Consider the following 26,885-nt stretch of genomic DNA (forward strand, 5'->3'; position numbering starts at 1 on the left):
GAGAGAAAGCGATTGTGTTGTATGTCTAGGCAAATGGGGCCTAGCATGCCAGAGATTTACCAAACCTCAGTTTGGTGTGGAAGCAGAGCATGATACCTACATGCACGAGAGGGATCTGGGAGTGGTAGAGAGTACCCCTGGATGGAAGAGGCCATGCTGTGGGAACAAGGATACATTCTCGAGGGCCCTCCCAAGAGAGGGGGCCACGGGTGACCCAGGGATGCCTTTGTGGAGGAGAGATGACACCAAGAACCAAATGAACATCACCAAAACCTCATCAGTCACCTAGGTCCTTGGGAACTTAGATACAACCCAAGGGAAGTGGAGGACCCTGCTGTGCCTGAGATTACGTTTCTGTCAAGTTAGTATAACAAGGGCTAGAAATATAAATTGAGTTACAGACACACCAGGGTGAAGGAAAGGGGAAATGAAGCACAGAGGGAGAGCTAAAACAAAGATGCAGTATCAACATGCTATTTCCACAGATATCCGAGAAGTTGTATAAAATGAATCTCAGGACCATCTGTCTGAAGAGAAAGGGAGAAAACTTTATCCATCAGCTTCCATCCTCCATTGGCCAAAAGTTTTCCCCATGGAATGTTAACTCCCTCATACTCCCAGGTGATACAGGTGTGGACACCAAGTGTTCCAGAGGAGAAGCCCTGGGGGTGGGACAGGAGAGGCCTGGTGTGCCAGTTTGGATGTATTATGTCCCCCCAAATGACATGTTCTTTAATGAAATCTTGTGGGGGCAGATGTATTAGTGTTGATTAGGTCAGAACCTATTGATTGAGTGTTCCCATGGAGATGTGACACACCCAAATGTAGGTGATAACTCTGATTAGATAATTTCTATGGAGGTGTGGCCCTGCCCATTCAGTGTGGGCCTTGATTAGTTTACAAGAGTCCTATATAAGAGTTCAGACAGAAGGAGCTTGCTGCTGCAGTTTACAGAGACATTTTGAAGACAGCTGTTGAAAGCTGATGCTGACATTTTGGAGAATGCCATTTTGAAATGCAACCTGGGGGCGAGTAGATGCCAGCCACGTGCCTTCAGAGATAACAGAGGTTTTCCGGATGCCATTGGTCATCCTTCAGCGAAGGTACCCTATTGTTGCTACCTTAGCTCAGACACTATTATGGCCTTAAGACTGTAACTTTGTAACCAAATAAATCCCCTTTGTAAAAGCCAATCCGTTTCTGGTATTTTGCATTCTGGCAGCATTAGCAAACCAGAACACCTGGACACCAGCCAGAAGTGAGGTGCTGTTAAGCAGCACCTGTGTGAAGCTGGTCAGAGCATACACAGATCTGTTCACAGCCGAACACTGAAAGTAGAGAAAGTGAGGCCAAGAAGATCTGAAGTGGTGCATGAGAGGAATTTGATGCAATCTACATATATATTTGTGCTTTCCATTAAATCAGCTCCCACTCTACAATATGGGGCCCCTATTTTTGTGATCTTGAGATGTCCTCACTACTTCCCTAAGAGAGGGGAGGAACAAGTTCCATCTCTCAGTCTCCTTCATGGCATTGGCCAGCCACAATCCTGCAAAGAATTGGTGTTAAAAAGGTTATTAGAACAAACTACATTTCTTGCTGCTGCAAGGGGTCCCCAGACCAAAGCTGATATTCATCATTTCCTTCCTCCACACTGAGTCAGCACTTTGGCTGGTCTGAGTTATTTGCCTGCTGGATTGATCCAGACATTCATTCCTGAGGAATCTGAGCCCTCTGATGTCTTGCCCTTGTCAGGCCATGATTGCTGCAATTGCCCATTTACCATTAGCGCTGGAAAGGGAATTCTCAAGAGATGCCCAGTGAATTCCCTAAACCTCAGGCATAGTCCTCTCCAATCTTCTCAAAGTAATCAGGATCGATTATCCCTACCATATAGTCCTCCTTTCTTTATGTTCTGGTGCACTGTCATGAGGAGACAAAAATAACCAGGTAACAGTTGAAACTTCCAATTCAGCAGAACTATTAGTGGGGTGGAAGTTCTCCCCCGTCCTCCCACACCCCCACTGCACCCCCATGCTCCTGCCTCCAGGAACGAGGATCTCTAACCCAACACAACCTAAGCTTGAGAGGTGGGGAGCACAAATTCCTTGAGTGGGTTTCCCTGGAAGCGACAGTGAAAGGTGCTCCCTGGTGGTTTCCTGATCCACGTACTCTAGCTATTTACAACAAAGCACCATCTATTGGTCATTAGTTTAGTGCATGTACTGCATCCTGGAGGACAGTGCCCCAATTCCATTGTATGTTTTCCCCAAGCTGGAGCCTTAGTTGTGACTTTAACAAGCCATCCCACCACTCCATTATGCCGGCTACTTCTAGGTGGCCTGTTGTGTTTGTTTGTTTTGTTTTGTTTTTTAAAGCGTAGACTTCTGTGCAAGTTCTGTTCTGCCTACTGGGGGGTCCTCGGAGGAACCGACATCAGCCGGCTCTCGATCACTCATTCACAAACTTAAATAACTGACCCTTCACTCCCTCACTGGATAAATAAATTCTTATGGACAAAAAGGAATGGGACTTGGGGAGTGGGGTAATGACGCGATGACATTTTTTTCTTTTCATAATCGTCCTGAATTACATTATTTTATATTTACATAAGAAATAAGGTATAAACAAACGGAGAGGAAACCTCATATTCTTGGGAAGAATTCTGCGCGCTACCAGCAGCTGAGTGAACTGAATTAGTCAATCTCTGCCCCGGATGTGCCTATTACTTTAAGAACCCGAGCCTCACCCGGTGGAAGGGCGGGGCAGGAGCGGGCACTGGTAGCTGTTGCCCCCTGAGGTCTCTAAAAGCGTTTTCTCCAGGTGCTGCTGCCCCTTTAAGGAGGCGGGGTTCCGCCCGGAGGAGGCGGAGAAGTTCCGTCCCCCGGATCTCCGGCTTCCGGCTACTCGACTGGACAGGGACTCGTGCAGAGTATCTGAGGCCGGATCCTTTTTGGGAGCTGCTGGGCGCCGAACCCCGCGAGGTGAGGGGGCGTGGCCTGCGGGGTCGACCTTGGGCTGAGGGGGCCAGGGATCTCCTGCGCGCCCGGGCGACTGCAACCCAGCTCCTCCCCCTAAAACACTGCCTCTGATACTGAGGCATCTCTTTCCCAGGCCAGCCTGGGCTCGCGGTGTCCTGGGTTGCAGGGTCGCCAACACTCACAGCGCCTTCCAATTGTCTGACTCTGCGCAGAGCACCTCACATGCGCTGTTTCATTTAATGTTTTCAACAGCAATGTGAGTAGGTACCATTATGAACCCATTTTACAGATGAGGAAACTGAGGCCCCAAGGAGCACCCCCCAGCCACACAGCAAGAAGCAGCAGAATCGGGAGTCAAACCCAGGTCTGTCTGACCCCAGAGCCTGGGTCCTTAACCACTGACAAAGCTGAACTGACTTCGCATTTTGCTACCTTCCACTTAACCACCTTCCTCAAATCTTAGAGCCCCCTTCCTCATTCTCCCATCTCCAGGCTGCACCTGATTCCTCATGCAGTGTTGAAACTAAATGGAACCTCTGGACCCACAGTATTTGTTTCTTTCTAACAGTTTTAGTAATATCTGATGCTAAGTGGTTATCTTTACTTAAGCCTGTCAAACCCCGCTGAAAAAGGAGGCAAGGGAAAGTGATACCATTTCTAACGCTGAAGTAAGATTTGTTGGCAGATATTTTATCCTGTTATCCAATTAAGTATTGTTATTATTATTATTTTTTTTCTGTTTAGACCCCTGCGCATTTTCTTCCTAATAATTGATCAAAGACCCACTGGCTAAATGGCAGCTGTAGATGACTTGCAATTTGAAGGTACTTCACTGGATGATCACCTTTATGTTTATGATTGACTGTTTCCACAGTTACAAGCAACAGATTTTTATTTCTATACTGGTTCATACATTAAAGAAAATTGTTTTAAAAATCTTGGCAAAAGAATGTTGGCCATGCTGAGGTTTTTCTGTTTGTCCTCACCAGCTGTTTTTTTTTGCTAAATAGCCCTTCAGATTGGTGACAGGTATCATCAGAAATTTAGTACACTGATTATAGAAAATATTTATACTTTGTGCTTGAAACGGTACTAGAAAGAAAGATAAGGAGAAATGTATACACTAGTAATATAGGTAAAAGTGTAAATAGATAATTATGATAAAATGTATTCAGGGCATTCCTTCATTGATTCAACAAGTAGCTCATGAATGTGACCACGAACCAGGCAGTTTTTCTAGTTATTTAAGGAATAGAAGAGTAAACCAGACTGTCAGTTTCTATCCCTTGTGAAGCTCTCAGTCTAGTTTGGGAAGCATTCATTTGTTAAATGATCATTCAAATATATATCTACAAAGCAGACATACCTGGGAGGTATTGCGGGTTTGCTTCTAGACCACTGCAATAAGGCAGATACCACAATAAAGCTAGGTTTTTGGTTTCCCAGTGAATATAAAAGTTATGTTTACGCTACATTATAGTCCATTAAGCATGCAAGAGCGTATGTCTAAGAAAATAATGCACATACCTTAATTTAAAAATACTTTATTGCTAAAAAAATGCTAATCATCATTTGAGCCTTCAGTGAGTTGTTATCTTTTTGCTGGTGGAGAGTCTTGCCTCGATGTCAATGGCTGCTGACTGATCAGGGTGGTGGTTGCTAAAGTTTCGAGTGTCTGTGGCAATTTGTTAAAACAAGACAACAGTGACACTTGACACATCAATTGACTCTTCCTTTCATGAAAGATTTCCCTATGACTGCAATGCTGTTTGGTAGCATTTTACCCACAGTAAAACTTCTTTCACAATTGGAGTCAATCTTCTCAAACCTTGCTGCTGCTTTATCAACTAAGTTTATGCAATATTCTAAATCCTTTGTTGTTGTTTCAACAGTGTTCATCAGGGGTAGATCCCATCTCAAGAAGCTACTTTCTTTGCTCATCCATAAAAAGCAGCTCCTTATCTGTTTAAGTTTTATCACAAGATTGCAGCAATTCAGTCACATCTTCAGGCTCCACTTCTGATTTTATTCTCTTACTATTTTCATCATATCTGTTATTACTTCCTCCACTAAAGTTTTGAACCCTCAAAGTCATCCATGAGGGTTGGAATCAACTTCTTCCAAGCTGCTGTTAATGTCAATATTTTGACCTCCTTCCATGTATCATGAATGTTCTTTTCTTTTTAATGCAATTTTATTTAAACATATTCACATACCATACAATCATCCAAAGTATGTAACAGTTGTTCACAGTATCATCATATAGTTGTGTATTCATCACCACAATCAATTTTTGAACATTTTTATTATTCTGAAAAATAAAAATAAGAGTAAAAATAAAAGTAAAAAAGGACACCCAAAACATCCCATACCACTCCTCTCCCCTTATTATTCATTTACTTTTTGTCCCCATTTTTCTACTCATTTGTTCATACACTGGGTAAAGGGAGTGTGAGCCACAAGGTTTTTACAATCACACGGTCAAACCATATAAGCTATATCATTAAACAGTCATCTTCAAGAATCAAGGATACTGGGTTGCCGTTCAACAGTTTCAGGTATTTCCTTCTAGCTATTCTAATAATCTAAAAACTAAAAAGGGATATCTATAAAATGCAAAAGAGTTACCTGCAGAATGACCTCTTGACTCCATTTGAAATTTCTCAGCCACTGAAACTATTTTGTGTCATTTCTCTTCCCCTTTTTGGTCCACAAGGCTTTCTCAATCCTCTGAAGCTGGGTCCAGGATCATCCCCAGGAGTCATGTCCCTTGTGCCAGGGAGATTTACACCCCTGGGAATCATGGCCCATGTAGGGGGGTGGCAGTGAGTTTACGTGTCGAGTTGGCTTAGAGAGACAGGCCACATCTGAGCAACAAAAGAAGTTCTCTGGGGAGTGACACTCAGGTACAATTTTAAGTAGGCTTTTTCTTTCCTAAGCAGTAACAGGCCCCAAAATTGAGGGCTCAGCTTACTAAACTGGTAGACCCCAATGCTTGCAAGAAAAGCAGGAATTTCCCAGCTGGGGAAGTTCAATATTTCCACATTTTTCCCCAGGCCCTCAAGGGGGCTTTGCAAATACATTTTACTTTCTGCCCAAATTACTCTGGGATGTATCGGGGCTTCACGCTAACCTGTACAAACCAACCAGACCTCACTCCCTATTCAAGTTTCCATGTAATTACGGTGTTTGAGTAAACTGACCATACAAGTTAAATTATTTAGTGTGCTGCAGAAAATATAGATTTTCCACCAAATAAACATCTCTTCCTTTGATCCCACAAAGAAGCCGAAGTTTTAAAACATAGTTAATAACATTCTGTACCCTTTAGTCTGATCTACCCCAGTCTCAACCAAGTCCATTTCGTTCATATCTTGAATTGAAGTCGGATCTCCTTTTCAGCCTCTAACAGTTGCTGCATGGGGCAATGCTGATACTCAAAGCTGCTGAAGTCTGGCCCCAAGTCCCAGGCACCACAAAGACACCCAAAGCTCCAGGGACCAACCAGGTCACACACAAACAGCTCAGCATCTCAGAATTTTGAAATAGCTGTTACAACTCATGAATAGAAGTGACTGCTATAAGAGCTTACAATCTAGGAAACTTTACATAAACCTTCCCCTGATAACCCATGCTCCCAGATTCAATTCTCAGAGTTTACACATTATTTTTAGTTCATATTAGTGAGGCGTTATAATGTTTGTCTTTTCATTTCTGACTTATTTCACTCAACCTATTGTCCTCAAGATCCATTCACCTAGTTACATACCTCACAACTTCATTCCTTCTGCTGCTCAATTTTCCGTTGTTTGTATACACCACAGTTCACCATTCAGTTTATCAGTTGATGTACTCTTAGGCCACCTCCATCCATTGCAAATCATGAGTACTGCTGCCACAAACACCAGTGTACAAATGTCCACTCGAATCCCCCCTCTCAGTTCCTCCAAGTGTACAACCAATAACAGGGTTACAGGACCATATGGCAACCCCATGTTAGCTTCCTGTGGAACCACTGCCTTTCAGATGGGCTGCACCATTCTAATTTCCCACCAACAGTGAATAGGTACATTCCTCTCTCCACATTTTCTCCAGCGCTTGTATCCCTCTGTTTACTTTTTAAACAGTTTTATTCACGCATGATATAATCCATCCTAAGTAGATAATCAGTGATTCCCGGTATGATCTCATAGTTACGGATTTACCACCACAATCTATATGAGGACACTTCCATTCCTTCTGCAATTAAAGAGGAAGAGGAGGAAAAAAAAGTGAGGAATAAAAAGAGATAGAAGGAAAAAATAAAGTACCATGAAAAGGTCATACAACTACAGCACTAAGAATCTCATACCACTCCCTTAGATCTCCCTCTTACAGACATTTAGCTTTGGTATATTGCCTTTGTTGCAATTAATGGAAGCATATTACAATGTTACTGTTAACTATAGGTTCCAGTGTGCATTGATTGTATTTTTCCCCCTATACCATCCAGTTTTCAACACCTTGCAATGTTGACATTCATTTGTTCTCCCTCATGCACAAACATCTTATATTAGTACATTTAATCACTATCATTGACCACTCTAGGCTTCACTAAGTCATACAGTCCCAGTCTTTATCCTCTGTCTTTCTTTCTGATATCATATATGCCCCTAGCTTTCCTCTTTCACCTGTACTCATGCTCATCTTTGTTCAGAGTACTTAAAATATTGTGCTACCATCACACAATATCATGCTTTTTCTGGATCTATATAATCAATCTTGTGTTGAAAATTCTGTTCTCCTTCAGCATCAGATGCCTCTTCTCTACCCTCTTTCTATATCTCCTAATAACCGTGTTCTCAACTTTAACTTTCAAGGTTCACTCATTAATTTTAGTTCATATTAGTGAGACCATACACTATTGTCTGTTTCTAGCTAATTTCACTCAACGTAATGTCTACTGTCTACCATTTTGTATTTTGTATTTTATATGTCATATCTTATTTTTTGTTTTGTTTTGTTTTTCCCTCTCTCTTTTTGTCCTTACTGATAGTCTTCATTTCTACACTCTTCTCCAAACCTCTCTCTCTTGTCTTTTCCTATCTGCCTGTTGTGCTCCCTTTAGTATTTCTTGTAGATCAGGTCTCTTGTTCACAAACTCTCAGTGTCTGTTTGTTTGAAAATATTTTTAACTCTCCCTCATTTTTGAAGGATAGTTTTGCCAGATATAGAATTCTTGGTTGGCAGTTTTTCTCTTTCAGTATCTTAAATACGTTATACCACTTCTTTCTTGCCTCTGTGGTCTCTACTGAGAAATCTGCATAGTCTTATCGAGCTTCCCTTGTATGTGATGGATTGTTTTTCTCTTGCTGCTTTCAGAATTCTCTGTTTGTCTTTGATATTTGATAATCTGATTATTAAGCGTCTTAGAGTAGGTCCATTCAGATCTGTTTGGGGTACACTAAGGTTCTTGAATCTGAAATTGTATGTCTTTCATAAGAGATGGGAAATTTTCAGTGATTATTCCCTCCATTATTGTTTCTGCCTCTTTTCCCTTCTCTTCTCCTTCTGGGATACCCATGACATGTATATTCATGTGCTTCATGTTGTCATTCAGTTTCCTGAGACACTGCTCATATTTTTCCATCCTTTTCCCTATATGTTCTTTTGTGTGTAGGATTTCAGATATCCTGCCCTCCAGTTGATGAATCCTTTCTTCTGCCTCTTCAAATCTGCTGTTGTATTTCTCCATTGTGTTTTTCATTTCCCCTGTTGTGCCTTTCATTCCCATAAGTTCTACCATCTGTTTTTTCAAGCTTACAATTTCTTCTTTGTGGTCACTAAGTGTCTTCTTTATATCCTTTATCTATTTTGCCACATTTTCCTTCAGGTTGTTGATTTGATTTAGAAGATTTGTTTGAACATCTTTAATTAGTTGTTTCAACTCCTGTATCTCATTTGAAGTGTAAGTTTGTTCCTTTGACTGGGCCATATCTTTGTTCTTCCTAACATGAGTCGTAATTTTTTGTTGTCTAGGCATCTGGTTTCCTTAATTACTCCAATTGGATTTCACAGACCAGACAGATCCAGGTCTCAGGAGGAGGGTGTAATCAGTATCAAGTTTCCCTGAGGATGAGACCCGGAAGGTTATCACACTTTCCTGTGAGGCCTCTAGATTCTGTGCTCTTCCTGTCCTGCCCAGCAGGTGGCGCTTGTCAGCCCACAGCTCCCCACTGGTGTACAGAGGTGTAGTCCCTTTAATTCTCAGCAAACCTGTACTGGCCTGGGACTGAGGGTGTCAGAAGCCAAGCTTCAGCTGTTTCTATGTGCACCCCTGCCCCAGGCCCTGGAGTCTTTATTCTCTGAGGGATGGTAGCCACTTGAGCTGGGCCCCACCCCCCTTTTCCTGGGGAAGATATGCACTTTAGGGAATTATCTTCTTCACTTGACTTTTTCCTTTGTTAACTCTCTTAACTCCACCCTTGCCTGGGTCAGTGCTGACAAATGAAAATGCCAGAGGCTTTCTCTAATGAGCTACTTAGAATGAAAGGAAAAAATAAGAAAAAAGACAGAAATCCTCTTTTCAGAGCCGGTCCCCAGCCCCCCAATTTCACTGGTCAGCCAGAATTGGTACCCAGTCCTGTATGCCCCTTTTCTTGGGACACAGCTGTTTCCAGTATTCTGACCTCAACTGTCTCCAAAAGCTTCTGTTTTTGCTTATTTATTATTATTTTTTCTGTCAGTCCTGCCTCCTCTCTGCCTAGAGAAAACTCAGGGTTCCTTTCCTGCTTACTTTGGGTTTATCTGTGCTTATAGCTTATATCAGTAGTCCTAATTTGTTAATTAGAACCACAGTTGGAGCTTGGTTGAGCTACATTCCCACGCTCCTGGCAGGGACTACTTCTTTTTCCCACATGCTGCAACTCAGCTTGCCATGCCAGTGGGTGAGGGGTGCCAGCTCTGCAGTTTGGGGAGCTTTACTTACAGTTCTATGCTGCAATCTCAGCTGCTCCACCCATTCCAGACTGGTATACAATGTGTGTCAGGTCACGGATGTCCCCCAGCAGTTGTTCCAGACTATTTACTAGTTGTTCCTGGCTTTTTACTAGTTGCTCTAGAGGACTAACTAAATTCCACACCTCCCTATGCTGCCATCTTGCCCTGCCTCTCCATGAATGTTCTTAATGGCATCTAGAATGCAAAATTCTTTCCAGAAGGTTTTCAGTTAAAAAAATGGTGCTGATAGACTTGCTTGATGCAGTTGTTGCAGGGTTGCCACAAACCTTCAATTTGTAAAAAATGCAGTTTCTGTGAAGCACATTAAAGCAGAGCAGAGTAAAATGGGATATGCCTGTATTAAGTGCTGGAGGAAAAGTTCAGAGGGATATTAGAACTCATAATGCAGGGCTTGACCTAGACTAGGAATTGAGGAAGGCTCATTTGTCTCATAAATACTTACATAGCATTTGCTCTATGTCAGGCACTGTTCTTAGTGCTTTACAAATATTAGCTCATTTAATCTTCATATCAACTTTACAAAGTAAGTACTTTATTGGTAACTGTTTTACCAATGAGGAAACTGAGGCTCAAAAATTAAGTAATTTGCCTGAAGGTCACACAGTAAGCAGTAAAGCCAGGTTTTGAACCCAGGGAGTCTGGCTCCACAGCCTATGCTACCTTTCCACTATCTGAGGAAGAGATACAATGTTTAGGAGAAATCAGTTCATCAACAAATACTGTCAGCTCCATTTCAAAGTACGTTTGGCATCTGACCATTCTCACCTCCTCTACCAGTATCATCTTGTTGGAAGTCACCATCACCTCTTGTCTGTATTATAGACCTTGCGTATCTACTGATCTCCCTGCTTTTTCCTTTGCCCCCTGACAGTCTATACTTGACTGCAGCCAGAGTAGTCCTTTTAAAATCAAGTCAGACCATGTCATTCCTTCATAACCTTCCAGGGGCTCCCATCTCAATCGGAGTGAAAGCCAGAGCTCTCTGTGGCTCACGAGGCTCTACACGATCCAACCCTCCACCACCTCTGATTTCATCTCGTGTTGCTCTCACCCTTTTTCTCTGTCCCAGTCATACAGGCCTTGTCACTGTTCCTCCTACACACCAGGTACACTCACAGCTTTGGGCTTTTATGCCATTTTTCTGTCTGAAACATTCCTCCTTCAGTTAGCCACAAGGCTTGCTCCTTTAGTCTGTTCAAATCTCGCCTCACTGAGAGGCCTTCCTTGAACACTCTATCTAGGAGTACATTGTGAGTGGGTTCAAGAGTAGAGAAGAGCATGTGCAAAGTCTCTGAGGAGCAAGGAAGTTTGATTTTTACCCCCAAGGAATTGAGAGAAGGCCAGTGTACCACAGACGGGTGGTGGGGGAGGATGGCACAGGGTGTGGCTTGAGAGGAGGCTGGAGTCAGATCATACAGGGCCTTGTAAACTGTGTTATGGACTTTGATCTTTAGAAGAGAGCACAGAGTGCTGGGGGTTCATGGAAGGCTTCCCCAAAGAGGAATGGTAGTGTTGGTCAGCTGAAAAAGTGGAGTTCAGGATCAGTCAGGTGGAAGACGTTGTGTCAGGAAAGGAGCAGAGGCAAACCATGGCACATTCCCACTAGAAGCAGACAGTGTTGGTGGAGGAAGCACACCAATCTTGCTCTCCTGGAGCTGCAGGAGGATGGACAAAAATAACTAATACAGAGCAGAATCTGTGAAGACTCACCGTGTTAGAGGTACACACACCCCAATTCCCACTAAACTATGCTACACATGGGACACACATTCTGTCTTCTCGGCCTTGCTCATCTCATTTCCTTTATCTGAGATGCTTTCCCTACCATCTCTGGTCCATCTTTCCCAAATGATATCTTCTCCAAGAAACCTTTCCTGATCTGTCAACCAGATGATTTATTGTTGTCCTTTGAATTCCTTTAGCCTTTGACCCAAGTGGCATTCTCTGTTCTACCTTCTGACATTCTTCCCCCCTGGTAAACTACTTCATTTTAAATATATGACTTAATTGAATCTTCCTTGGCCTGATTCCCTCAGGCAAAGTTGTGACCATTTTTTGAAATGTCTGTGCCCTGTCCAGTCAATAAAGAGCCTCTATAACATTATTTATTATCTCGTATCATCCTTGACGTCTCTCTGTGAAGTCAGTGAAGAAACAGAGACTTGGAGATGTGGAGTAATTTGCCGAAGGTCATGGAGCTACTGAGTGTTAAAGAGTCTGTTTTAGTTTCCTAGGCTGCTTAAGCAACTACCCTGAAATGGTTCAGCTTAAAGAACGAGAATTTACTCGCTCACAGTTTTGAGGCTGGGAAAAATGTCTAAATCAAGGCATCATCAAGGCGATGTTTTCTTCCCAAAGATCAGCATTCTGGGGCTGGCTGCTGGCCATCCTGTCTCCTCTGTCACATGGCATTGTCTGCTGGTCTCTCCCTTCTCTTCCAGGTTTCGTTGATTTCAGCATCTTGCTTCTGTGGCTTTCTCTCTTTCAAGTTTCAATTCATTCTGTTTATAAAAGACTCCAGTAATGGGATTAAGAGCCATCCCGATTGAGGTAGGACATCCCTTAACTGAAGTAACCTCCTCAAAGGTTCTACTTACAATGAGTTTACACCCACAGGAATGGATTAGATTTAAGAACATGTTTTTCTGGAGTATATAGCACTTCAGACCACCACAAAACTTTAATTTGAACAAAGGACCATCTCACTTCAGAAACCCAAATATTGGAGACTGATGTTTGATTGTTACATATCAGTCACCTGATTAATTTCAGTCATTTTGGTTCTCTTTGTGAAACTATTCGTATAGCTGAGAGGCGATAAGAGTTATCCAAGATTGCCATTCTACTGCCAGTCGTAGGATTTATGCCATGGTTGTAGTATTAATAAGGTGCCCTGCTGATACTCTTCCTTAGTCCTTCAAGAACAGCTTTATCAAGTTTGTCACAATGCCTGGAGAAAGGAAGCCTCAGTCATTGCTAGTGCACATAGATAGGTAACATTCTTTTATAAAGCAGTTTAGCAATATAGTTCAAGAACCTTCAAAATGGTTTACACGCCTTAACCTAGTGATTGTGCTGATAGGTGTTCTTCCTAAGACTATAGCCTGAGAAGCAGTCTCTACCCTGATGCTTCTCAGAGTGTTATTCGTAATAATGAAAAATTGGAAACAATTCAAACTTCTAATAATAGTGGAATCCTTGTATAACTTATACCCCCATAGAATATTATGCAGCCATGTAAATATTCATCGTAAAGAGTGTTATCCTATGAAAAAATCATTTTTATATAACCCCCAGTAGACAAGGAAGGATGCAAAATTGTTTATACAGGTATAATTTGTTCTTCTGCACTTTGCTTTATTACGCTTAGAAGATACAGCGTTTTTCACAAATTGAAGGTTAATGGCAACCCTGCATCGAGCAAGTCTGTTGGCACCATTTTTCCAACAGCATGTGTCCGTTTCCTGTCTCTCTGTCATATTTTGGTAATTCTTTCAGTATTTCAAACTTTTTCATTATTCTTAAATCTGTTATGGTAATCTGTGATCAGTGATCTTTGATGTTACTATTGTAATTGTTTTGGGACGCCACAAACTGTGCCCATATAAGACGGCAAACTTAATAAATGTTAGCATATGTTCTGACTGCCCCACTGACGGCTGTTCCCCATCTCTCTCCCTCTTCTGGGGCCTCCCTGTTCTCTGAAACACAACACTATTGAAATTAGGGCAATTAATAACCCTATGATGGCCTCTATGTGTCCAAGTGAAGGAAGAGTCTCACGTTGCTCACTTGAAATCAAAAGTTAGAACTGATTAAGCTTAATGAGGAAGGCATGTTGAAGGCCAGGATAGGACGATAGCTAGGCCTCTTGCGCCAAACAGCCAAGTTCTGAATGCAAAGGAAAAGTTCTTGAAAAAAAATGAAAAGTGCTACTCCAGTGAATACACAAACGATAAGAAAGCAAACTGCCTTATTGCTAATATGAAGAAAGTTTTGGGGGTCTGGATAGAAGACCAAACCAGCCACAACATTCTCTTGGGTCAAAGCCTAATCCAGAGAAAAGCCCTAACTCTTCAATTCTGTGAAGGCTGAGAGAGGTGAGGAAGCTGCAGAAGAAGAGTTTGAAGCTAGCAGAGGTTGGCTCGTGAGGTTTAAGGAAAGAAGCTGTCTCCATAACATAAAAGTGCATGGTGAAGCAACAGCAAGTGCTGATGTATAAGCTGCAGCAAGTTATATCTGGCTAAGATAATTGATGAAGGTGGCTACACTAAAACAACAGATTTTCATTGTAGATGAAACAGCCTTCTACTGGAAGAAGATAACATCTAGGATTTTCCTAGCTAGACAGGAGAAGCCAATGCCTGACTTCAAAGCTTCAAAGTTCAGGCTGACTCTCTTGTTAGGGGCTAATGTAGCTGGTGACTTTAAGTGGAAGTCAGTGCTCATTTATCATTCCAAAAATCCTAGGGCCTTTAAGAATTATGCTAAATTTACTCCACCTATGCTCTATAAATGGAACAACAAAGCCTGGATGGTAGTACATCTGTTTACAACATGGTTTATTGAATATTTTAAGCCCACTGTTGAGACTTACTGCTAAGAAAAAAAGATTCCTTTAAACCATGATTGCTCATTGGCAATACACCTACCTGTTCACCCAGGAGCTCTGATGGAGATGTACAAGAATTCATGTTGTTTTCATGCCTGCTAACAGAACATCCATTCTGAAGCCCAAAATGGATGAAACCAACATGACACAGTCATTTTGACTTTCAGTCTTATTATCTAATAAATATATTTTGTAAAGCTATAGCTGCAATAAATAGTGATTCCTCTGATGAATCTGGGCAGTCAATTGAAAACCTTCTGGAAAGGATTCACCATTAGATGCCATTAAGAGCATTTGTTATTCATGGAAGGAGATAAAAATATTGACTTTAACAGGAGTTTGGAAGAAGTTGATTCCAACCGTCATGGATGACTTTGATGGGTTCAAGACTTCAGTGGAGGAAGTAACTGCAGATGTGTTGGAAATAGCAAGAGAACTAGAATCAAAAGTGGAAACTAAAGATGTGACTGAATTGCTGCAATTTCATGATAAAACCTTAACAGATAAGGAGTTGCTTTTTATGGATGAGCAAAGAAAGTAGTTTCTTGAGATGAGATTTATCCCTGGTGAAGATGCTGTGAATATTGTAGAAATGGCAACAAAAGATTTAGAATATTGCATAAACTTAGTTGATAAAGCAGCAACAGGGTTTAAGAGGATTGACTCCAATTTTGAAAGAAGTTTTACTGTGGGTAAAATGCTATCAAACAGCATCGCAGGCTATAGAGAAATCTTTCATGAAAGGAAGAGTCAATTGATGCGGCAAATGTCATTGTTGTCTTATTTTAAGAAATTGGCACCCCAAATTTCAGCAACCACTACTATGATCAGTCAGTAAGTCATCAACATCAGGGCAAGACTCTCCATAAGCAAAAAGATTACAACTCACTGAAGGCTCAGATGATGTTTAGCAGTTTTTAGCAAATCAGTATTTTAAAATTAAGGTATGTACATTATTTTTCAGACATAATGCTCTTGCACACTACAATATAGTGTAAACATGACTTGTATATTCACTGGGAAACCAAAAAAATTGGGTGACTCGCTTTATTGTGGTAGTCTGGCATCAAGCTCACAATATCTCAAGGTATTCCTGAATAGCATTATCATATCCTAGATCAGTACTTGGCACATTGTAGACATGTAGTAAATATTTATTGAATGAGTGAATAAATGATCATCATTGTTATAAATTGTACTATGTAGAGACAAATACCAAAATGTTAGTAGTATTTACCTTTGTGTGATGGAATTAAGAGTGATTTTCATTCTATAGTTTCTACTTTCAACGCCCCCCCCCCATATTTTCTATAGTAATTACATTTGACTTATTGGAAAAAATAACTTCCATTAAAATTTTTTGAACTTGAATCAAGTAAGAGAGGTTTAGATTGGGTTCTTGCAATGGGCCAAGCACTGTGCTAGGGAATTTACTTGGGTAATATTCCTAATTCTCCCCAAATCCTTCCCCATAAGTATTATTTTCCCCATTTTATGGATGAGAAAACAGAGGTTTATAGAAACTAAATTATTTATTTAGGCTCATACAGTTAGTAAGTAGCTAAGAAAGGACTAAAAGCCAGGTCAGACTCCAAATTCTGTTGTCTTCCTAATCATTTTTCTATGTCAGCTTGATTTCTAGATGAGATTTTTTTCAGGGCTTTTAGCCGTTTGTATTAGATACGGTCCACAGCAAAGCTGTGGTTGTAACAGCTTTTCTTCAAATTAAAAGTGTAGCGTTTCCAGTTTGGAGAATATCTCTGATACCCTTGAATTCTAATTGATTTCAGAATTTGGTGATGCAGCCACTTCTCTAGCGGCAAATCCAGATGCCACCACGATAAGCATTGAGGATTCTGGTGAAACTGGAAAACATCAGCTAGGCACCCCAAGAGGCTCGGGAAGAGAAGAGGATGATGAGTTACTGGGGAACGATGACTCTGACAAAACTGAGGTTCAGTCTTGTCTTAGAAATGTTTTATCCTTTTAATTTTTTTCTTTAAGCTGCATGCCATTACAGTGCCAGGCAGTGGCAACACAAAGGTCAATCAAACATGGACTCTGCCTTGGTGGAGGAAGCAGGCAAACAGACCGTTGTTATCCGTTGGAAGTGCAATGGTAAAGGGAAACCAGGGATTGTGGGAGCAGAAAGAAAGGGGTTAGGGAAGGCTTCCTGAAGGCAATGACAAACTGAGTCTTGGTGAAAGAGTAGGAATTAGCCAGGGGAAAAAGGTGGGGAAGGGTGATCTAGTAAAAGGGACAGATTTGGTAAATTGTAAAGGCATGAAAGAACATGGTATAGATGGGAAACTGTGAGAACTTAAATACATTGGGAACAAAACATAGGTGAAGACAGGAGATCAGGCAAAAGAGATAGGCAAGAATTCAACCCAATGAGCATGAATTGTGATCTGAAAACTATGGGAAGCTATTGAAAGCTTTTAAGCAATGTGTTCAGATAGAATTTAACCTACAGTGGCCATGTGGAGTATAAATTGGAGGGAGATGGACTGGGGACCAGAAAACCAAGTAGGAGACTATTGAAGTGGCCTAGGCTAAAAGTGATGAAGCCTGAGCTAGAGCCGGACACAAATGTTTAAGGGTTGGGTTCAGCAGGACATACTGGAAAAAGGGGTAAAGGAAAGGAAGGGAGGCATCTGGGTGACTTCTAGGTTTCTCTAATTGGTTGGATGATGAATATCAGGTGACTTTTTTTTATCACAAATGTATATTTCTACACCATTGGTGTGTTTCAGAAAAGTAGTTTTTCAATTAATATCTTATAAATTGAATCATGATTGAAATGTACTAGAGGAGCACTCAGTTTATAGAAGTGGGTTCACAGGCTTATTAAAATAGTGTAGCTCTTGGATGCCAGGTACTTTACTTGGAACTCCATTAAATATCAAAATAAGTACTGAATTTTATGCTAAATTAAATTCCATTAAATACTCAATATTGTGGCAAAAGTTCAGATTTAGAAGCCACAGAGACCTGAGTTTGAATCCTTGCCATGCCAGTAGTAATAGTTGTATGGTCCTGGGTGAGGTATGTTAACTACCCTAAGCCTGGGTTTCCTCATCTGAAATATGAGAAAATAATATGTTGACTATTGTAACCATTATAATCACAACAGCTAATATTTATTTAGTGTTTAGTAGCTGCCAGACACCATCTAAAGACCAGAGCCTGGTCTTACTTGGATTATCTCATTTAATCCTCAGAACAATCCTGTGAACAATCCTATGAATCCCATTTTTATTCTCATGTTACAAATGAGAAATCCGTGGGATAGAGCATAAATAACTTGCCCCAGGACATGACTTGCAGGTAGAGTTCAGGACTTTAAACCAAGGCAATCTAGGTCCAGAGCCAGCACTTATCACCGCTATACTAGAGTTAAGTATGTTAAGTGCTAATGAAAGTTGTTAGTGCCCTCATAATACAGGAGTGATTATAAGTATGCTGAATAACAGCAGGCATCAAATGTTTAAGAAGAAACATATAGAAGAAAAATCTTAAAATTGAAAATTTTTATCCATTCTCTTAATTTTGCCTGTGGATTGGGAAGAGGCTGCCAGTAGTCCATGGTGTGAAAGGATTCCTTGGCCATTTGTATCAGATAGGATCTCTAGTAAAGCTGAAGTTGTAACAGCTTGTCTTTCAATTAAAAGTATAGAGTTTCTGGTATGGGTATAGAATATGGTCTTTGTTGTTCATGATCTTAAAATGTTACAGTTGGAAAGAACCTTTGGGGTCCTCTATTTTAGTCTCCTTTCCAAGATATAGATGCTGTCTGTGATATGTCAGAAAGACAACATTTGAATACCTCCAGAAGTGGGCTATTTACAACATGCCAGGCAGCCCAGGCTACTATTGGACAACTTGAACTGTGCACATTTATCCCTTTGTAATTATGAACAGTTATCTTGTTCATAACACCTGCCCTTGTCCTGCAAAGCTACTCAGAGTCAATCTGTGTCTTTTGCTGCCTGAATCCTCTTCAGATATCTGAAGCAGGCAGTCAGGATCCTGCTGTGGGGCCTGCTTTCTGCACTGAAGAGCCATGGTGTTGGGACAGGCATGGCACCTCCTCACGTGTCTCTTCTAAATTGTAATTTTTGTTTTTTTTTGTCAGAACAATAATATTTTTAGGTTTTAGTATTTCATGTGAATCAGTATATCAGATTTTTGACAATTCAGGTGGTGATAGTGGTAAGGCTCTTGAAATGATGGACTAGGGAAGGCTTTCAGATACACTGACTGCCTACTCTGTGTGTGTGTGTGTATATATATTATATGTACTACATATTGTGTATAATATTTAATCTAATCCCCTCTATAATCCCATGAGGTGGATCTTCTTAGCTGTGGGTTGATGAATGTAGAAGAGCCTGGTCTTTTTCACATCTTGGTTTTCCATTAGATCAGCCCCCTCTCTCTGTACAGCTGGAATTAGGGATTGCTTCTGTGTGCATTCTGTTTATTTTATCTCTGACAGTTACTTGCTGGACAGAAGAAAAGCTCCCCCTTCTGGACATTTGAATACTATCAAACATTCTTTGATGTGGACACTTACCAGGTTTGGAAACCAGTTTTACTTTTCCTGTTTCTTCTGTGGTTAAACAATTAAAAATGTGAAAGCCTTCTATATACTGGATATGGTCTTTAAAAAGTAAAGGGTTGGGGAGGAACTAAGATGGCGGCTAGCTGAGACAGGGTGAAAAAAATGCCTCCGTGAAAAACACTAGCTAAAAACCAGAAAGTGACCTAGAATACCGGTTACAGCGATACACCAACTGGATGAGGGCTCCTAGCTCCAGAGGGGCCGTATACTTGTTGAAACCAGGAGTCGGCATTCTGAAATGAGTGAGTAAGCTGGCTGGAAGACCCGCAGCCACGTGGTGGGCTGGGAAAGCCAGGGTTCAGCGTATGGAGACCAGCTGGCTGGTTTAAGGAAAAAAAAAAAAAAAAAAAAGGAACGGCTCCAGTAGCAATTGTGGGACCCACGCAGAAAAACACAGCAAGAGGGGGCTGGGCCGGCCTCTTGCTGTCTGGCCGGGAAGATAGCCCGCAGCAGATACCCTTGGGTTCGGGGGAATGGAGGGGAGAGCCGGAAGCAGAAAGAAACCCTGCGGCTAGCAGCTAGCCCCCGGAGGGCTGGATAAACTCCTGCCCAGGGCCGTGCCCACAGCCCAAAGCCCCGCCAGTTGTCCCGGAGCTGGGAAGGAGGAACTGTGCAAGGAGGAGGGGGCTGAGACAACCTGCTCAGCCATTTTTGCTTCAGGCTGGGAGTGCGCCGCAGCACGGCCTGGTGGCCTGGGGCTTCCCTTACGGGATGGTGCGCACTGATGATGTAGCACAGCCTTCCCTTGGCTGAGCTACTGGAGGAGCGCGGCTGGGAGGGGAGATCCGCTTGGAGAACCCAGGGACGCTATGCCAAGTCTGGTGGTTTATGGATCAGCGAGAATGAGAGGCTGGGGCTGAACTGAAATGAAGGCTTAGACTTGTGCGGTGGCCTTGAATCTCCGGGATCCTGGGGGATTTGAACATTAGAACTGCCCTTCCTCCCTGGCTACCCGTACACACGCCCCACATTCAGGGCAGACAGCTCCAGCAACACACCCAAACTGAGTTCTCCAACTGAACCCACAAGAATCATTTCCCCACACAAAGCAGAAAAAAGGTTGAGAACTGACTCGAGGGATATAGGTGACTCACAGATGCCATCTGCTGGTTAGTTATAGAAAGCGTACGTCACCAAACTGTGCTCCTGAAAAATTAGATCGATATCCCTTTTTCTTTACAACTTGAAAGAGCTCTATCAAGCAAAACAAATGCCAAGAGGCCAAAAACAACAGAAAATCTTAATGCATATGATAAAACCAGAAGATATGGAGAATCCAACTCCAAACACACAAACCAGAATATCAGAAGATACAGTATACTTCGCAAAGTTAATCAAAGATCTACAATCGAGGAATGAAAACATGGCAAAGGATTTAAAGGCCATCAAGAAGACCATGGCCCAGGATATAAGCTACATAAAGAAGACCCTAGAAGAGCATAAAGAAGACATTGCCAAGAGTAAATAAAAAAATAGAAGATCTTATGGAAATAAAAGAAACTGTTGGCCAAATTAAAAAGACTCTGGATATTCACAATACAAGACTAGAGGAGGCCGAACAACATCTCAGTGTCCTAGAAGCCCACAGAACAGAAAATGAAAGAACAAAAGAAAGAATGGAGAAAAAAATCAAAAAAATCAAAATGGATCTCACGGATATGATAGATAAAATAAAACATCCAAACTTAAGTCTCATTGGTGTCCCAGAAGGGGAAGAGAAGGGTAAAGGTCTAGAAAGAGTATTCAAAGAAATTGTTGGGGAAAACTTCCCAAACCTTCTACACAATATATATATACACATAGCATAAATACCCAGCGAACTCCAAATAGAATAAATGCAAATAAATCCACCCCAAGAAATATTCTGATCAGACTCTCAAATACTGAAGAGAAGGAGCAAGTTCTGAAAGCAGCAAGAGAAAAGCAATTCACCACATGCAAAGGAAACAACATAAGATTAAGTAGTGACTACTCAGTGTCCACCATGCAGGCGAGAAGGCAGTGGCATGACATATTTAAAACTCTGAGAGAGAAACATTTCCAACCAAGAATACTTTATCCAGCAAAACTCTCCTTCAAATTTGAGAGAGAGCTTAAATTTTTCACAGACAAACAAATGCTGAGAGACTTTGCCGATGAAAGACCTGCCCTACTTCAGATTCTGAGGGAAGCCCTGCTAGAGGAGAGACAGGGAAAGAAGAAAGAGATATAGAGAATTTTAACAGACGTATATAGTACCTTACATCCCAGATCACCAGGACACTCACTTTTCTCTAGTGATCACAGATCTTTCTCGAGAAGGGACCATAAGCTGGGACATAAAACAAGCCTCAAGAAATTAAAAAAAAAAAACATTGAATATACTCAAAGCACATTCTCCAACCACAATGGAATACAAATAAAAGTCAATAATTTTTGAACTGCAATTCCACTAGTCACTTCCTACATGATATAAAATACACAAACTCTAAGGACAAATCAGTGGTTTTGAACTCAATGTAAAATATGTAATTTTAGACAACTATATAAATGTGGGGGAATGAAGGAGTAGAGGAACATAGTTTATGTGTCCTATTGAAGTGAAGGTGGTATCAAAGAGAAACAAGATTGATATGGATTTAAGAGGTTAATTTTAAGCCCCACAGTAAACACAAAGAAATTATCAGAGAATATAACCATAGAGATGAAAAGTAGAGTTTGGGTTAAGAGAAATGGGGGAAGGGGCAATGGGGAGTTAAGAAATGAGTGTAGGGTTGCTGTTTGAGGTGAAGGGAAATTTCTAGTAATGGATGGTCGGAAAGAGCATTACAACATTCTAAACGTGATTAATCCCACTAATGAAAGGCTAGGGAGGGAGTGAAATGGGAAGATTTAGGCTGTATATATGTTTCCACAACTGAAAAAAAAGTCAGTCTAACTAGATGACAATTGAATACTAAGGATGAACTTGGATGGGACAGGAGGATAGAAGACAGGTGGCTCAAAGGGACACAGTTGAGACATAAGGAAAAGGAAATATAGAATGTAAGCTTTTTATCATTGTTGAATCTATTGTACTTCTTAGCTGCACTTAATAAGATTGCATGAAAGAATGTTCTTGTTCATGGGAAGTGTATACGTGAATTATAGTGAATGCTCAAGGATGTGTGCAGCTAACTCTCATATGTTCAGACGACAGAGCAACAGATGATGGATGATAGGGAGGGAGGGAAAGAAATAGCAAAGTGACAGCAAGTTAAAGTTGGTGGATTGAGCTACTGGGGGAGGGGTGGTCAGGGTGTGATGGAATTATGTATATGGGGCTAGTATTGTTTTTGCAACTGTTCATATAACTTTGAATTTATTTCAAAAAAAAATTAAAAAAAATTAAATAGTTAAAAAAAAAAGTAAAGGGTTATTGGCATTTGAGTGTACTATAATCATAAAAGCTCTATAACTGAGTTTTAATTTTGCTGTCATTTAATTTGTTGAACTGTTTTTTTTTTTTTTTTTTTTTTAATTAAATCTTCAGTGGGCTTACTGCTGTGTTGTTTTCCAGGTCTTTGACAGGATAAAGGGGTCTCTTTTGCCAATACCAGGAAAAAACTTTGTGAGATTATATATTCGCAGCAATCCAGATCTCTACGGTATGTTTGGTGTCATTTTGATTCTTTAGCATATATATACCAGTTGAACTCAGGTGAGTATGTGTGTTGCCTGCAAAGTTGGAGGAGTACATTGTTGGCGGGGCATGCAAACTTTCATTAGATTCTCCTGAGCTTCAGAAGCAACCCTTGCAAAGAATTTTGGGGAAAATGCAATTATATATTATATTAATGCCTCAATTAACAGTGATAGTGTGTCCTTTGAAAGTCTTCACATAATGTTATAAACTTGAGACAAATTAAGTCAGTTAGTCTAGGAGGACATTGTTTATTTTAATGTATGGAAGATTTGATGGTAGGTGGTGACTGTGAAGAAGATACTTGAACAATTTTTCCTTAACAGTGCTGAGGATCGGCTCTGTCCTTGGTTGGGCTGGCTTCCCTTGGGATTCTGTCAGCAGCCCTGGAAGTCTGTAACAATCCCTGATCTTCCTGCTGTCTGAGCAAAGCTCTGAGGTCCACCAGTGCTCCTGAGGGAAAGGGCTGTACGAATGGTGGCCTACTGTTAAATAAATTTCAGAACAATGTTGAATTAAAAAAATCAAGTTGTAGAAGGATACGAATAGTAAGAGACCATTAAAAAGGTTTGAAAATGTGACATGATGGGTACATCAATATTTATTTTATCATTCTTTGTGCTTTTCCGTATGTTAGAAATATTGCATAACATAAAAATGCATATTATGAAATTTTAGTTACAGATACAATCTAAATTAAGGCTCCCTCTCAACCCCACCCCATAATAAGAGTAGGAATTTGGCAGGAAGGGTAAACAGATTAGGCAGTATGAAGCAACATGGCAGGCCCTGGGTTGAGATCTGGTTGTGTCTGTTTGGAGGCCATGCTTCCTATGGGGCTAGCTGAAGAAGTTCTAGAGCCTAGATCTTGCTGGGCTGTTTATATCAGCCTGGGGAATTTGGATTTTATCCTTAAACAGTGAGTATTCACTGCAGGGTTGCAGACAGGGGAAGGAGATGATAATGACAATAGGGGACAAGAATGCTAAGGGCTAGGAAAGTTTTCTTGCTAGGAGCAGTGGCTGGTCCAAGAGTGAGTTATTTGAGATTGGGCTGGACAGGGATGGTGGTTGGACAAGTGTTGATGACCTTGCAGGCCCCTTGAAAATATCCTCCCTCCATCTGTTTTTGTGCCAGGATTGTTAGGTAGCTTAGGGCATCGGGGAACCAGAGAATGCTGCACGAGTCTTTAATTCAGTATCAGTATCTTACTAGGCTTCCTATTGCCCTCAAGATAAATTCCAAACATGTTAACAGGGCTTCTAAGACCCTTCATGTTCTGGCCCTGGCCCATCTTTCCAATCTCTGGCTACTCTCAACCCCAAGTTTCCTTAATTTCAAAATATTCTCTCTTGCTTTGGGGTCCCTCTTCCCTGGACTGCTCCTTTATTCCTTCTTCAGTTGGCACACTCTTCTTCTTCTTTAGACACCAGCTCAATCACCATGTGCTGTAGGTTTGGTGCCCTCCCTTGGTGCTCCCATGGGCACCCTGGATTTCTGTCTCTCAAAACACTTGAGATGAAATGTTTTCTTGTCTATCTTCCCAGTGTGTCTGGGTTGGAGACAGTGGCTGCATCTGTTATGCTTCATGTCCCCAGCATCTAGCCCAGGGCCTAGCGGGTAGTGGGTGCTTAGTTAATAATGGCTGATGAAAGGATACAGTATTATTTGCTTTCTAGTTATATGGGTATGATCAATTAATATTTTGGCCGCTTGTGGTCATTGTTTGAATGGTCTCCGCCCATCTACAACATGATCAGTTTTGTTAATTCATTCAACAAAGCTTTTTGTTTTTTGTTTTTACTTATATCTCTTATGTGCTAGACATTCGGAATAATACATTGAACAAGATTCAGTCCTTGTCTCCAGTAGAGAGCCTGTAGTCCAGTGAGTAAACAGGTGGTTTGTGGAAAGATGATATGGGGGGCTCTTTGAAAATCCCAGTTGATTGCTTTTGTTCACTTTCCCACATTCAGGAGCAGTGCTTGGCTTTGAAAAACACTCATCTAGATATTACTACCTGCAATTATCCCAAAGAGTGTTGCAAATTATTAGTGAAATTGAAAATTGAAATTTGTAAAATTTATTAAGATGTCTTTGTTTAAAAATTATGTTTGTTTAACATAGTACTTTTTCTAAATAATATTCATGAAATCAAGGCAATGATGAAAGAGGTTTGCAAAGTATGGAGTATGTATCCACTCAGTTGAAAATTTTGTAAATATTAAGGAATAAGCTGATTTTTATGAATAGCTATGGTAGAATCTCCAGAATATATTAAGGTGAAAATAGAAAGATGCAGAGCAAAGATATATATGTATGCTATCACTTGCATAAGACACACACAACACACACACACAACACACATACGCATTTGCTTGTATGTATATAGAATATTTCTGGCAGGCTTCACCAGAAACTGGTTATGGTAGTAAGCTCTAGGAAGGGGAAATGGGTAGCTAGGGGACAGAGAAGGAGGGAAGCTTCCTTTTCTCTCTATCCCTTTTGTTCAATGTGCACACATTACTTTTTCATTAAAAAAAAAAAATGAAGACAACCTAAAATACGCACATACACACAAACACAACCATGGCAGACTGATAGATTAATTCTGCCCTAAAGTGCCCTACTCTTCACTTACACTGCAGAAGTCCTTATCTGATTAAAGATATTTTTCTCTGGAATTAATATTTGGCACTTAGATAAGGGAAGTAATCTTTGCTTCCTATATCCTGATGGTGAAGGTTTAACAAAATGACCATGAGTTGATTTTTCTTTTTTCTCTTCTCTTCTCTCCTCTCCTCTCCCCTCCCCTCCCCTTCCCTGCCTCCCCTCCTCTCCTCTTTTCTTTCTTTCTTTCTTTTTTTAATAATCCTTCAATAAAAGAAGCTATGTACAAATTAGTGTCTTTATGCATCTAATTGTGGAAGGAGTTTTGGCCTTTGCATTCCAGTCCACCTAGTCTTTAAGGCAGCTAATTACTGTGTTGTGTTTTGACCTTTTAGAAAAGAAAATTCCCATTAAACGAATATTGATTGTATCTAAAATTAATTTTCCCTTGCTTGCATGAATAGGTTGAGGGAGATAAGAAATTATTTGGAAGAGTCTAAAAGCAGGTGCTTCATTTTCTTGTCTGTCAATTTTCTGGTTTCCTTTGCAGGCCCCTTTTGGATATGTGCCACGTTGGTCTTTGCCATAGCAATTAGTGGGAATCTTTCCAACTTCTTAATCCATCTGGGAGAGAAGACTTACCATTATGTGCCCGAATTCCAAAAAGGTTAGTGAATAGCTTGACTCATTTGGAATGCTGGCAGTTTGTAACCGTGAGTTTTTTTTACCCAGTGACCTTTCAGGCCCCTGTCTCTAGGCACTGCAGCCCCTACTTTCTGTGTGTAAAAGTTCAAACATACCTACTGTGCTGAGTTTGCCACCCATCAATATAAACACAATCTTTTGGAAAGCTATAAGGCAAGGCTCAGTTGCAATTGGAATTTATCCTGAGAAAATATACAAAATAAGTAAAAAGCAGTGTGTTTGAAAGCCTTCGTTATAGTATTATTTGTATTGTCTAAATGTTGGAAACAATAGGGACATTATTATTTAAGTTGTGATGACTCAACTAGCTAGGCTAGTCTGTAGCCACTAATTATAAAACATCTAGAGAAAAATGGAGAACTGATCATTCAAAATTATGTCTATGCTGTCAATAACTTTGTTGAAGAGAAGTCTGCAAATGGTCAAGGCTTGGAAGGTAAAATGCAGAGTAATTATGTCTCGGTGATGGTCTTGCGGATGGCATTCCATTCTTGTGTTGGTATTGGGTAACTAAAAAACAGCTTTTAGGGACTTGCAGGTGGCAAACACCCCAAAATGAGGAAGTTTGACTTTGTAGGAGATTGACCTTCATTGCCACTTTCTCAGTTCTCTCACTCTGTCTGCTCTCCTGTTGATAGGCCATATAGCTGGCTGAATAAGGGCATGGGCTCTGGAACCAGACCATTGCCA

General features: G+C 40.9%; 1 protein-coding gene across 4 annotated transcripts in view; it reads left to right on the forward strand.

The window, feature by feature from the left end:
- The first annotated feature begins 2,844 nt into the window (after positions 1 to 2,844).
- The window catches only part of YIPF1 (Yip1 domain family member 1), a 68,926-nt gene continuing 44,885 nt past the window's right edge, over positions 2,845 to 26,885 (forward strand). For 3 of the 4 annotated variants that reach the window (XR_005215366.1, XM_037827174.1, XM_037827173.1), the window contains exons 1-6: positions 2,845 to 2,984; positions 3,726 to 3,805; positions 16,383 to 16,546; positions 19,094 to 19,174; positions 22,758 to 22,845; positions 26,041 to 26,157. Coding sequence is in view for 3 of the 4 variants with exons in the window: in XM_037827174.1 (XP_037683102.1) it covers positions 3,775 to 3,805; positions 16,383 to 16,546; positions 19,094 to 19,174; positions 22,758 to 22,845; positions 26,041 to 26,157 (481 nt within the window). In the remaining variant the exon portion in view is untranslated. Of the gene's footprint in view, positions 2,985 to 3,270; positions 3,346 to 3,725; positions 3,806 to 16,382; positions 16,547 to 19,093; positions 19,175 to 22,757; positions 22,846 to 26,040; positions 26,158 to 26,885 lie in introns of all 4 variants that reach the window. The other variant, XM_037827175.1, reaches the window with a different exon arrangement.

This window comes from Choloepus didactylus, chromosome 2 (genome assembly GCF_015220235.1).
Source record: "Choloepus didactylus isolate mChoDid1 chromosome 2, mChoDid1.pri, whole genome shotgun sequence".
Lineage (NCBI taxonomy): Eukaryota > Metazoa > Chordata > Mammalia > Pilosa > Megalonychidae > Choloepus > Choloepus didactylus.